Source organism: Passer domesticus, chromosome 2 (assembly GCF_036417665.1).
Source record: "Passer domesticus isolate bPasDom1 chromosome 2, bPasDom1.hap1, whole genome shotgun sequence".
Lineage (NCBI taxonomy): Eukaryota > Metazoa > Chordata > Aves > Passeriformes > Passeridae > Passer > Passer domesticus.
In genome coordinates this window covers 7,779,440-7,793,404 of record NC_087475.1, presented here as the reverse complement: position 1 = coordinate 7,793,404, position 13,965 = coordinate 7,779,440, and the positions used below count along the sequence as shown (strand labels likewise).

The 13,965-nt window shown below is 38.0% G+C and overlaps 1 protein-coding gene across 10 annotated transcripts in view; it reads right to left on the bottom strand.

Moving 5' to 3' along the window:
* Positions 1 to 13,965, bottom strand: part of CASK (calcium/calmodulin dependent serine protein kinase) — a 188,565-nt gene that overhangs the window by 101,548 nt on the left and 73,052 nt on the right. For all 10 annotated transcript variants that reach the window (XM_064407296.1, XM_064407299.1, XM_064407302.1 and 7 more), the window contains exons 3-5: positions 7,453 to 7,558; positions 1,131 to 1,208; positions 18 to 90 (exon numbers count right to left, since the gene is read on the bottom strand). In XM_064407296.1, coding sequence (XP_064263366.1) covers positions 18 to 90; positions 1,131 to 1,208; positions 7,453 to 7,558 — 257 coding nt within the window. The remainder of the gene's footprint in view (positions 1 to 17; positions 91 to 1,130; positions 1,209 to 7,452; positions 7,559 to 13,965) is intronic.

Genomic DNA, 13,965 nt, shown 5'->3' with positions numbered 1-13,965 from the left:
TAATTAAGCCCCCTTACCTTCACATCTCTGTGAATTATATTATTATCATGACAGTAACGTAGAGCTTCTAGTATCTGTCTCATGTAATGACTGAAAAAACAAACACATTATGCATGAGCAACCTGCAGGAAAAATTACTGTACACATTTAATAATCTAAGTATCAAGAGTCTAGCTGTAAAAAACTAATCAACCAACTTAACCTCAAATATACAGAGTTCTGTAGAATGGAGTTTAGGTTTATAGTAGTGAATAACACAATCTGAAGTTTGAGAATTATTCAGATTGAAGATGAGGGAAATTAGAAAAGAAAAATCAGTAATTCCACACCCTGTGCTGCATCAGAGCATCACTGTGGCTCAGGGAGCCAATCCTTATCCTCTGGGGTCCCCAGATGGTTAAAGGCAATGATTTTTTCCACAGGAATATCACAATGCACTGGATCAAGCTGCTCAGGTGGCTGTGGAATCTCTGTCCTTGGAGGTATTCTACACCCAGTGGACAAAGCCTTGAGCAGCGTGATACAAACACTGTGCTGAGCCTGCCCTGAGCAGGGGGTTCAAACACTGACATTGATGGCTCCTCCAACCTGGTTCCTATCAGGCTAAAAAATCTACAGTGTTGAGAAAAGCAAACAAAGAATGCTGTGGGCTTTGAGCTCATCTATCAGGCCATTAAGGAAAGTGGATTTCATTATCCTTTTGCAATTTTATAGACTCTTTCATCTTAGTTAATCTCACAAGTGAAAAGGTGAGCTGATCATAAATATAGTGATACATTAGAAAGACGAAACCAACCACCTCCATCTAGCAAGATCAGTAAAATTCAACTCTGTCAGGCAAGTCACTTAATGCTATCATATGAGAGATCCATAAAGGCAAACACATTCAATTAAGTATCAGATGTGAAATACAGTTTTATTCAGTAATCTCATCCAAATCTGTAACTAGTAAATGGCAAAATGCTCCAAAATTCTACTTTGATTATGCTAATTATTGCAATAAACATCTAGAGTGTAGGAACAAGATTATTTATAGTACAACTTTCAAGTTTTAGCTAACAGATTGTACAACACTATATTCAATTCTTTTCTATTTATCCTGAGGGATTAATTAAAATTATGACAAATACCTGGCTACAGCCTCACTGTAGACAAATCCAGCATCTGCTCTCTTCACGATTTCAAAACACAGGTCTGCTCCATCCATACTGCAGGTAAAAAGAGGCAAAATGCTTAAAACTGATAACTACAATCAACTACATAAAAATACTTTAAAAATCTATTTATTTCACTTACACAAATCTTACATAAAGTACTCTAGATATAAGTACAGTGCATTACTCATTAAAACAGCATTTAATGGGTAATGTAATAGAAAATGGCTTGCCACAGGTTAACCATTTTATGTCCCTCAAATCATGTAACAGTTCTCCTAAAGCATTACCAATGCCAAACATTTACTTAATTGCTTGAACTGGTCATTGAACAAGGTGTGCACGAAAAGTCAATGCCCTGCAAAGAGGACACTGCAATTTAACAATTAGTTCCTGATATTAGGTTAAGTGTGTTCTTATAAGCATTGCAAGTGCCACTCTATACTAACCACTGCAGTAATAAAAAAATGTTACTCAATTTGAATTTTAAATGAAGACTTTGAAAAAGACTCTAGAAATACAGTACAGTCATGCCAGTTGGCATTCTCCTCTGGATAATTAAGCAGCCAAGAGGAGATTTTACAGCTCATAGATACCTGAGAACACTGACAGCTCACATACTGTATCACCAGCTCTGAAACTTGATACCTTTTTCCTCCTCTCCCTCATCTTTCTGATAACCAAATTTCCCACAATGAGCAGCATTATACTTTGGATGCAGATATATTCACAGACCTTAGTCTGAAATCAGGCTGCCATTTCTCTAAAATGAAAGCAGCCTGGTGCTGGCCTTTTTTTCCTCTCCTGAAAGGGACCTAAGATTGGTATCTAGAAATGTTCACAGCCTGACAGGGCAAGAAGAGTGTAACAAGAGTTAAAAGGAACAATAAAAATCACATAACTCATGTTTAATAAGGCACTTGCAAAAATATTGAATGTAACATGACATCTTCAGCCTTCACACCTTTTCTTTTTACTCTCCACAGAGAATCAACAGGGGAAAAAAACCCAAAAGGCAGAATTTCCAGGACATCCGCACAGCCAACATTCCCAGGGCTGTTTCAGTAAGCTATTCAGAATATCAGCATCACTTCTGCTCTCTTACATACCTGCAATGCCAAACTTCTGTTAGGGAGCCACAACCCATATGCAGAAGCTTTAATTCCCAAATAAATCCTTAAGGTCTCCCTCATGCAAAATCCACTATCATGTGGATAGAGCACTGACAACTCTAAGAGGGACTGGTGACCAAAAGAAAAGCACATTGAAGAGTGCAAAGAGCCCCATATTCCAAACCATGTCTGTTCTTCACTGCACTCTGTAGGTTTTTTCCCAGCAGTTTTTCTGTCTTGCACAACTCCTGACACCAGGTCTGCATACAGGGCTAAATATCACCCAGAGGATATCACAGAGTCCCTACAGCAGCCATGGGGCAGGGTCATTGAGAGCACAAACCTGGAATTCACTGGCTCATTGGAAAAAATCCCTCATGGCAACCTCTCAACCCTTTCTCAAATGTAGAATACACAAAATGTATGATCAGCTACCAAAAATAAGGAGATGTCATTCTCATGAAGCAGCAGAACCCTTTAGAAGACTAATTATCTGTACTTTATAACAAGTCAGGGAAATTAAAGATCCAGAGGCACTCAAGCTTTTTAGCAGCATCAATAGTTCTTCAGACATGGAGGGAGGAGTGTAATGTTTTCACATTAATTTTTCTCTTACACAAGGTGTTTATAATCAGCATGGTCTTTAACATGTATTTCTACCTCCCACTTACAGATTGCAGCATTTTTAATTGAAATTTTGCACCAGTAAGTGCCAGTTTGAATTTCTTCTTGGCACATATGTTTGAAAGTTTTACTCCATTAAGATGAACTCTGTTGGCCTTCCAAACACAAATATGAGTCAGGTGTAGTTTAATCTGTGACTTCAATTGACCATTTTTTAAAGACAAAAAAAAAAAATTCCTTTTTTTTAAAGAGAAGACTTTGATTCATGTGTAAAGAGGACTTTTATCACTCCATGTGGTACAATATATTCAATATTGACTTTTTACCTAAAAATCATGAGACTTTTGTCTGAGGCTGAAAAAAAAAGCCAGAGCCAACCTCAGTTATACAAAATCTCAGAAAATTCAGTTAACCAACAGACTAAAAACTCAGCAATAGCTCAAACACAAGATGACTTTGCAGAAACTGAAAGCCTTGTATGATAGGAGAGCAATTGCAAATACTAGCATAAGCACGTGAAAACCACAAAAAAAAAGAAAAAAAGAGAAGTTACAATCCACTAAAGTAAACATACAAATATATTTATGCTGAAGACATTAGTGGATGATGCAAAAAAATTTGGGATAAATCAGAACACAGTCATAACCTGAGAGAATTCCCTGACACCAGCAGAGGGAGCTCATGGAAGGGACATGAATTCACTGGGACTGATGTATTTTAAATAAATAAAAAAATATACACAATAAGTAAAAAAAAAAAAAAAAAAAAAAAAAATTAAAACATCTCCTCTGACACCAGCAGTGACTGAAGAACAGACAGCATATTGCATAACAAATCTGTGTTTTCATATTGGGGTATGATAGCTTTCAATTTGCAGACCTAATAGGATGTGGCTTAGAATTTAATTTATGAGAAAGCTTTACAACCACTGCTTCATTCAGGGAACTGAATTATCAATTAATAAAAATAAGATAAAAAAAATTCAGAGTTGACATACTGCTCATAACTGAGTTTATTGAGTTTTGTACCATGTATGGTCAAGGCTTGTGCACAATGGCATTTCCCCCTCACCTGAACAGTTTTCATGTACTTGCCATCTTCACTTACCTCATATAAGCCAACTGCAACCCTGTTAAGTATTGCTTTTATGAATTTGATATTTTAAACATGAAGCATTTTTACATGTTAGATACATTAAATGGCAAAGCTATAGGTATACAACTATATTTATATATATTTGCTAACTGCTAAATCTTAATGTATCAGTTCTTCTAATGTCCTCAGATATAAATCTCTCTTAGAACACAACAAGAAAACCAAACCCACCTATGTATAGTGTAAAGATGATATTCTGCAAATTACCAAATACCAAGGTATTTTGGAATGCACTCACTGGTCCTGTATCTGAGCTCTTCAGCACAGAAGTACTCTCAGTCCATATATACTGAGGATAAACTGCAAATAATATACTCATAAGTCTAAAATCTAGTTTTCAGACCCTTCAAAATGAGTATTTGCTTTCTTTTAGAAATATTGCAAGTAGCTGTGACCCTTCTCAAAGTATTCTCACTATAAAAATCAATGATCATTAGGAAAAAATATAATAAGCAACAGAACATTAAGTGACACTTGGTATACCACAGAGAAAACAGTATTCTAAATTAAACCAGGAGGCTTATGGGGAACCTCATCAGTCTCTACAAATGCCTGAAAGAGGCTGTAGCCAGGTCAGGGTCGGTTTGTTCTTTCAGGTAACAAAAGCAATCAGAAAAGGCAAAATAGCTTCAGTTTGTGCCAGGGGAGGTTTACATTGGATAGCAGTAAAAATTTCTTTACTGAGAGGGTTGTCAAGCATGAGAACAGGATGCCCAGGTTAATGGTGAAGTCACCATCCCCAGGGTTCTTTAAAAGATGTGTAGATGGGGAGTTTAGGGACGTGGCTCAGGGTTGGACTTGGCACTGCTGGGTTAATGGTTGGGCTTGATCATCTTATGAGGTCTTTTCCAACCTAAATGACCTCATGATTCTATACAGCAAATAACACCGAAGATGGGAAAGAAAATTGCAACTCTATTACAGAGAGTAGAATTGGCCTTTCCCAGATGTAAGGTGTCTCCAGAGCCTCCAAGGGATCATTTCCTTCAGAGTAAAGAGCCCCTCTGGAGGGGCAGCTGGGATGTGTGTGAGGGAAATAATTTTGCTTAGGTGGATCCTCTCTTATTTGTAATGCAGTAACACCTAAATACTTCTAAAATAATATTTTCAGGTTAGCCATAAGGCCTTCTGGGATAGGGTCTGCTTCTTACTCTACACATGCACTTCATCTATTATGGGCACCTGCTTCACTGCAATTTATTACAGCAGCACCATGCAGCCTGCTGGTAATGTGAGATATGGGCCATTCTAAAGAGTGCTTGAGCTTGTGTATGAATAAGGGGCTCACTTTTTGGTGTCAAACCTCATTGCTACTGTGCATCCTCACCATTGCTTCTATGAAGCACGATTTGATTTTTAAAATGTTTCTTTTCACAAAAGCTTTCAAAATCGGGCACAAATTGTGTATTTTCCTGAGTGGTTCAATCAGTTGTTCCCAGGTACATGCTACATTAGCTTATTTCACATGCACTTTTCCTGTATCAGTAGGCTTGGCAAGATATTCAGTGTCCCTCTAGCAGCTGTCCCATGCAGCTCACAGCCTATGGAACAGCAGTGAACCAACGTATCATTTGTGTGCAAGTGATGGAACCAAGTTTTAGGTTTGGTTATTCCACACATTTTGTGTGCTGGGCCTGCCTTAGTTTTCATGTAAAGCACCTGCCAGCCCATAAATCACTCATCACAGCTGGGTTTATGTCTCCTCTGCAGATCTGTGTTGTCTTCCCCTTTTCAGTCCCTTCAGAGTAACTAGACCCTAATGAAATATATTTTATTACTGTAGACAGAAATTTGCTGCAAATCAGTTGAGCTGGTTACAGTAACAGCATAATGAACAGAAAGCAGTATGGAGGAAAATGAATTACCTACATGTACAGAGATGCTTTGCTGCTAACTCCAAGATTGTTTTTCTGGTCACAGTCACAGTGTGTACCCAATGCTCAGACTCAGACCATGCAGTCTCACCCCACACAAACACCAGCCTGCTGCTGAATCCCTTTACCAAAGCATCCCCCCCAGCACAACACCACATCCTGCCACAGCCCTTCCATTCCCTCCCACATCTCGAGCACAGGTGTTCCTGCAGCCCCATTTTCTATCACTGCTACAAAAGACTGATGATTTTTGTATACAAAGGAGACAAGGACATACATATGATAAACAATCATCATCCCTCAAATAATTTAGCTTTGTAATTCCTTCTTTCATGTGGCCTGAAGTCAGGTGCAGTATTTGTGTAGTAATTCTAATTGTTCAGACTTGCTTTTTATGTGTACAAACATAAATTATAATAGGGTTGTCATTAAAAAATAATTACTGCTTTTGTCTCATATTTCTGAGCTATCAGCGTGTTAAAAATAGAAGCAACCCCTTTTTTTTCCATTTCAAAATCTTGTTAATTATCTGAGTATGACTACCCAAGGTGTACATAATTATTTCATAATAGGGTAATTAAAGTCCCTCAGTCAATGCTTTGGGATTTTCAAAATAAAATGCAAAGTCGGTATTGACTCAAAATGTACAGAGAGGAAAGCACAAAACAATTATTTCACAAAACTGTAAGTTTATAAACTCATTTAAAAAACACAGTAGACTTGCAAACAACAATTTTCTGCTTTACCTAATATTTTTATTGTGCCTTTTCTACTACCTCAGTGGTAAAACATGAGAGAATTATTTTTTTTATGTGGACATCTCAAATCAAATTCTTGGCTCTAGTGGGTAAGCCAGTTTCACCTAACAAACCTGTATGATGTGCTTACTCCAACATCAGCAGCTCAAATCCATCAGAAAACATACTGGAGGAAGATCAGAGAAATTTAGGAGGTAAAAATACATATGCCTAGACTGACTAAGAATGAATATATAGGGAGCATAAAAAGCAGAGTTGGTAGGCAGAGAGAAAGAAGATCAAATACCGAACATGCACAAAGAACATTTCACATGTCTGGCTGTATCCTTCCCATTTAGACAAAACCTAACTCAGGAAGAACAAATAATTTTCTCTCAAAGAAAGAATGTGGTAATTTCAGGGCTGCCCCCTTTCTTTGTTTCTTAATGTTGAATAAAAATACCTGTCCATTGCTGAAAAGTCATGTTTTGTTCCTTCTTACAACTAAACTTCTACATTCAAGTTTTCAAAACAAATCTTGTAGACAAAAGCATCTCTTACACTGCAGCCATCAAAAAGCATCATGCCTGTCTTTACAAAGCCCTGATGTTCACCACTTACAGAGTGGGACACTTGCTTTTTTTATTTGGGACAACCTTGACTTGCCAGAAGTAAGTATTTTCAAACTACTCAAGCCCTCTGAGCTACAAAACCTACAGGTATGAGCAGATATACTTTTAGGATTTTATTTAGAAAATAACAACACAGAAAGGTAGAATCAAGGAGAGAAACTTACAACTCAAAGACCATATAAAGCATTCCATCTGAGCTGTATGTCTCCAACAGTTCAACAATGTGAGGATGCTTCAGCATGTGACAAATACTGGCTTCTCTCTTCAGATCTGTGGAAGATAAGAAGGTCGTTGCAGATTAGCTATATATGCAAGCTGTTTAGAACACAATCTTTGGAAAGATGTACACATTTGAAATTTCTACTAAATTCATTAATCTTTATAAAGAACTCTGACAAGATGATATTTAGTTATGCTTAATTCAAATACATATCTCTCAAAATTTAACAGATTCTTGAATTCATACATTAATAGAACATCTCCTTGGTCATAGACTGAAGAGCTCTACAGAAGTTCTTTGAATGTACAGTTGCAGACTACACTGAGATTTTCATCCTAAATATTTAACAACACTGCAGAATTATCTCCAAATGCAGAAAACAAATTCACCACACTACAGGAATTATTAATAAGTGGAGGTCTCTAAACCCTCTGGTCAAAGCAAGGTGAACCAGAGCCGATTGTGCAGGGTCACACCCAGGTGTGGAAACTCCAAAACCTGCCCAGAAAATCTACACCAGAAACTGATCATCCTCAGTAGTAAAGAGGTGTTTTTTTTATGGTTACATTTCTTCCAGTTTATTCTTCAACAGTATTTATTTTAAAATCACATTATATGAAATGACACTGGAAATTTTAATCAGCATGCGTTAGTTTGCATCTCTGCTCTAGAGAAGAGTGAATAAAGCAGGAAAAGTTGCAGCTAAAAGAAGAGTAGAAACCACTCTGAAATCTCTCAAAGCTTAAAAGATTTTGTTTTAAACAACACTCTGATTACAAATCAATCCTTCTGCAGATAAAGAAATGCAAAAAACCAAACCACGCTGAATTAATTTTATTTCTTCTTTGTTGAAACAATTTGGTATTTTTGTTATTTACTCATCCTTAAACTTTTATCTACTTGTATTCTAGAAAGAATAGCAAAATCCTGAATAAATAGTTTTGATGATAATTTGATAAATGAGGAAAATATCTGAAGCAGACATTTTACTTTTCCATTATCTTTCTGTACAATTCGTCATTGTTCAAGAATGACCTACACATACATTTATGGAGAAATAAAAATATGATTTCTTGGTTTGAGAATATTCATCATACAACTGGGCTACACTAGAAAGAAATTTACAATGCACTATTTCACAATGCCCTCCTACATTCTTAACATGAATCAATTATATCGAAAAATGCAAGCAGCAAGATGAAGATTGCTTTATGTGAAGCATCTAACAGGTAACTCAGATTTATGCTAGACCCTGGATCTTTCAGCCATCTATAAATTCAAATGAAAAGGTGAGAGTTTGGAAATTACTGAATTTCAATCCAGGAAAAATGTTCAGATCCACAAAGTGAAAATTTGTTATCAGAACTTTCATATGACACCTGCATTACGCGTCCCCTCCCTCACAACCTTGCAAATACAATCTAAAAGCAAAATGACAGAGCAACCCTTTAGAAACCATCATGTATTGGCACCTTAGGAGGTGCAAGCAGAACAGCAAACAGAAGTATCATTCAGTGATACAGAAGAAATTTTGATAAAGAAATTAATGTAAAATTTCACCTTTATTTGTCCTTCTATTTATTTAGATGAAATTCTGCAGCCTAAAGAAACAGCAGTGTGTCTTTCACTATGGAAAATACTCACATTATCAGTTCTTACACCACCTTAACGCAGAACAACTACCAAAGCCACACTTCCCTTCCATCACGACAGGCAATGATTTGACACTAAATGGTTCCCACCCCTTTCTTAGGCAGAGAGGTTCACTCAAGTACACATCCAGCCCGTTCTAAACAGGATCAGAGATGAGCACACTGAAGAGCAGTGTAAGAGAATGAAAAACTGTGATTCTGTCAATGACTATGATCTTCAGAAAAGAGGCTGCTTGTATTTTGTCTCTCACTTTGTAACAACTTTAATGCCACCACTTTTTGCCGTGGATCTGTTACCTATTTCAGATGGAAAGCCAAGTGAAAATATCCAACGTGAAATTGCAGGAAAGTTCTGCTTTATTTACAGGCAAAAATTGTGCTCAAAATAGTTTATTTTGGCTGCTCCCTTTATTAATATTTTGTGGGCTTTATTTGAAAAGAATTAGAACTGAAAGGACAAAAGTATATGCTGCCATTTCCCTCATTCCTCTGTGTAATATTGGATGAGTGCAGCAATTGCTCAGACTGAGCACCAGCACATGAGGAAGGAGAAACAAAGTGGAAAATAAAATCTCCAAACAGGAAAACAAATGAATAGAAGTTCCAGAACAAGGCTTTTTATGACTAAGGGGTCTTGGGGCTAAGAGCAGAACAAAGTCCTATTTTAAACACAGCAGGGACTTGTTCAACAGTAGGCCTATCAAGAAAATGAGGTATAAAGAGACAGACAAGCACATACCACACTGATTCAACAAAGCCACAGGGCAGGAAAGAGCTGATGGATTCTGAAGCACATTTGGACCATGACCCAAAGGTCAAAATAAGTAATGTTTAAGACCCAGTAAAAGGGAAAGAGGAGGAGGAGAAAAAGCAGAGACGACACATATGTTTCATTGTTTTCACTTAAAAAATGACATCAGCATCTACTCAATCCTTTAGCAAATGCTGTTTCTAGACTGAATTAAATTTTACCTCCTACAGGTCAAAGAGGTAAATAAATTCCCAAGCACCCACAGACACATTCTCAATCCAACACAAACCCAAGAAGATGTTCACTTGCACCAGGTGATTGAGGATATCCCAAGAAAAAACCCATTATTATCTTGTGAGCCACAACATTATCTGTGGCATCACTGTGAATACGTTATATAAACTATTTGCTACCTCCTGTTAAGTTTTCTAAACCTCTGCTGAGTATTTGAGCCATGTTGTGTAGTAATAAAGGTCCCAGACACACTTCCCATATTCAAATTGCCTTTCATATTCCAGACACCTATAAAAGATTCAAGACAGCTCTAGAATCGGCCAAGATGGCAGCAAGTTGACTTTAAGCAGCAAAAGGTGATGTGTCATTTAGTAGTGGTCATGTGTCCCATATTTACAGCAGTCTCCTCCACTAGTAAACAAAATTTAGCTCAAAAGAATATACCCTGCATGTCTTGGGATCTAAACCAAACTGTCACCTTTTACTGGCTGGACTATTTAACTTCATTTGAATCCTTTCTGAATCCTTCATCTATTCATTTTTCTCTTGTTCTTGATATGGCTGAAGAAATTACTTTCTGGTTCATTCTTTAAGCCTCCCCTGTCAGCACTTTTTTCAGAATTAAACATAATTGACAACAGTGATAATAAATAGAAATGCAAGTTTTAAAAGCACAAGTTTTAGAAGTTTCTCTGCCAGCTGCATGAAAGTTATTGTCACACAACTAGGAACAGGGAAAATGACCTGGTGTTCCATTTAACTTGTTTAGCACACAGCCTCTTACTTTACATCATAATTTAAAAGGCATTTACAAGCTATCCTTTTACACAACTGTTATCAATAAATGTTCCAGAATTTCAGTCTGTTTACAAAACTTTGAGCATTTTTTTTAGCAACTGGAGACAAGTTAAAGTTTCCATTTTAGACCTGGCTACTTATTTAGAGAGGCATTACAGTTGTTTAAAGGGCAGGAAAGTTCAGACTTCAGTAACAAAGAAAAATTCAAAGATGGAAAAGGGAATTCCCAACCATAATCACCACACACAGAGAAAATGCATCCTCATGTGTGGAGAGCGACACTGGAAGTGAATTGCTGGAAGCACTAAAAAAGATAACTGCTCTATATAATTGCACAGAAATATATATCAGTCTTTGATAAAAACCATAAAACATGAGTATCACTTAAAATTCCCATGGGAATTAACAACCTAATCTCCTACACATCTCTTGACAATTCTGGCAAACACCTAATTTCCTTTAAAATCTGCTACCCAAGGTTTTAAAACATCTCAAATATACTGAATGTATTTTCAAAGTATGTTCATGGAAAAATTAGATGATCTCTAGCAGCCTACATAATAGCACCAATTCAGTATTTTAAAAGTGATGTGCACAGACTATAGCAGCCCCATCTTTTTTTGGGACAGACAGCTCCAAGTTTCTCAGCAAGATGGAAGGCACATGTCATTTTTATGTATACACAATACATTTTATACATACACCATTCTGATTTTCCAGGATCAGTCCTTTAAAGGATTAGTTTTGCAGCCACAGTTTGGGTATGACAGTATATTGAAAGGAAGTATCTTCAACAGTAAGCTTCTTGATTAAAATGCTTCTATGTGTTTTATACAGCAAGATATGATTATTTATAATTTAAATAGATGTGGTAGTACTATGTTTTAAGGAGAAATCAATATGCTTTGTTCACTTGATTATGTTATTCTCACCAACCATGCTTTGGTGAGCATCGTGGAGAAGCTCCTGACCACCCAAATGGAATTCTTCCAGAAACAACTAAACTGAACTGTTCGTCTTAAAATATGCCTGATACACCACCTGAAGCAGAGACAAGGGAGACACTGAGATGTCAGCCCTAGTGTTTCACCCTACACACAACTGTCCTGTGGATTATTAGCCTTTGCTAGATGTTAAACTCCCACTCAGGCTCCTGCTCAGCCAGGCAGGGGTAGAAAACACAAGGAATAAGAACAAAAAACTCACGGGTTGAGATAAAGACAGTGAGACTATTTATCAGCTACTATTTTCCGCCAAACAGCCTTGATGAAATTAACTTGTTTTTTTGCCAATGAAAAGAAGATAAACATGAAACCAAGACATTTCCTCCCTCCTTTCATGGGCTCACCTCCACTCCTCAGCTGTGAGGGGGCAGGGGTGAGGGCCATGCTCCGCACACTGCAGGCTCCTCTCTGCTACCCCAGCAAGGGTTCTCCATCTGCTCTGCCATGGGCCATCTCCTCCTTCCCTGACCTTGCTGGGCCCTCTTTTTGCTCCACCCTCCCTACACTTTGTTCCAGTGTTTCCTACGTCTCCTGAAATGCATCTTCACAGAAGCACCACACACGAGGCTGATGGGGCCAGCTTTGGCCCGCTGGAGCTGTCTGGGAACCCAGAGCCCTGAGCCTCTTCCCACAAAGGCTGTCCCTGAACCCTCTTGTTATCAAAATAGGATCAAAAATGTTATCAAAAAATGTATCACTTCCATTTAATCCAGATCTAATTCCCTTTCTCCTGTAGACACTGCACATCTCCGCCTCAGATCATCCTGTAACAGCCCTGTGGAACATCCTGCACAACACCAAATTCCAGTTTAACCAATCACACCCTACCTGAGGTCACACTGCCAAAACCATGTCAACTTCCAGGGAAATACTGACTTAAAAAATGTCTCCATCTCCTCTCTTTACCCATTCTTGCTGCTCTGTAAAAATTACTTCTAGGCTCTATTATTCTAATAATTCATCAGGGAAGTCATAAAAGCTCTCAGTGCAGCCAACACACCTCAACAGGAACGAGCAGCTGGAGGTGGGAACATCCTGTATTGCCACTGGCAGTGAACCTCCTGTACTACAGAACCACAGCAATGTTTTGGCCCCAAAGATTTGTTCTTTTTAAGTATTTTTTTTTTAATTCCATGAGAGAGTATTCCCCTTTCCCTTAATTAAAACAGCACTTCCTGTCTTCCTGGGCTATGTGAGCGATTCCTCATCACACAGACACATCCGACCAGTTAATGACTCGTTGCCTCAACAAGCACTAAAAGCTTTTCCAGCCTCTCCTCCCACACACCTTGGGGTGGCTGAGGCTTGGGGTAGCCAAGCTGATTTAACTGCTGGCTGTTTCCCCCTTCATCCCACACACATTCCTGCCCTCTGTTCCAGCAGCCTGCAGCTTGTCACACCACACACCAAAACCATTTCAGTGCTAACTCAGTTAAGAAAAATAGAAATTTATTTTAGTCTCCACTGGCTCGCTGTTTTAGCAGGGGAAATGGCTCATGAGCAACCTCAATTACCGAACTCGACTTAAAAGAAAGAGAAGGAATATGGAACAAGTAACACCTTTCCCTGAAAGTGTCACCAAATCCTTATTGCATAATCCATCTGTACCTTAGCAAACACGCTCGAAACATGCACCAAAAAGAAACAAATGCATGTGGCAGTGAGTGGCCCTTGATAAAAACACCATGGGAATCAACAAGTCCAGTGGCAATGTGAGAGAATCCATCTCCCATCAGTATCTTTTCTTTTAATGCTATTGTGTTTGCAAACAAAATGCTAGCATGAAGCAAGAACAAAATGCAATTACAGCTAATATTTCTCTTTCTGTGATCTCCATGAAGAAACCCATGGACATCTTCATTTTGTGGAATTAGACTTTGTAGATGTTTGCTAAATTCTGAGTAACTTTCACTTGCTGCTCTATTCTTTCTCAGTGGTTGGACACAAATACAAACACATTAATGGCTTTTTAGCTGGAGCTGGGTGTCTTGGGAGACGTACAGGCAATTTTCCTTCCT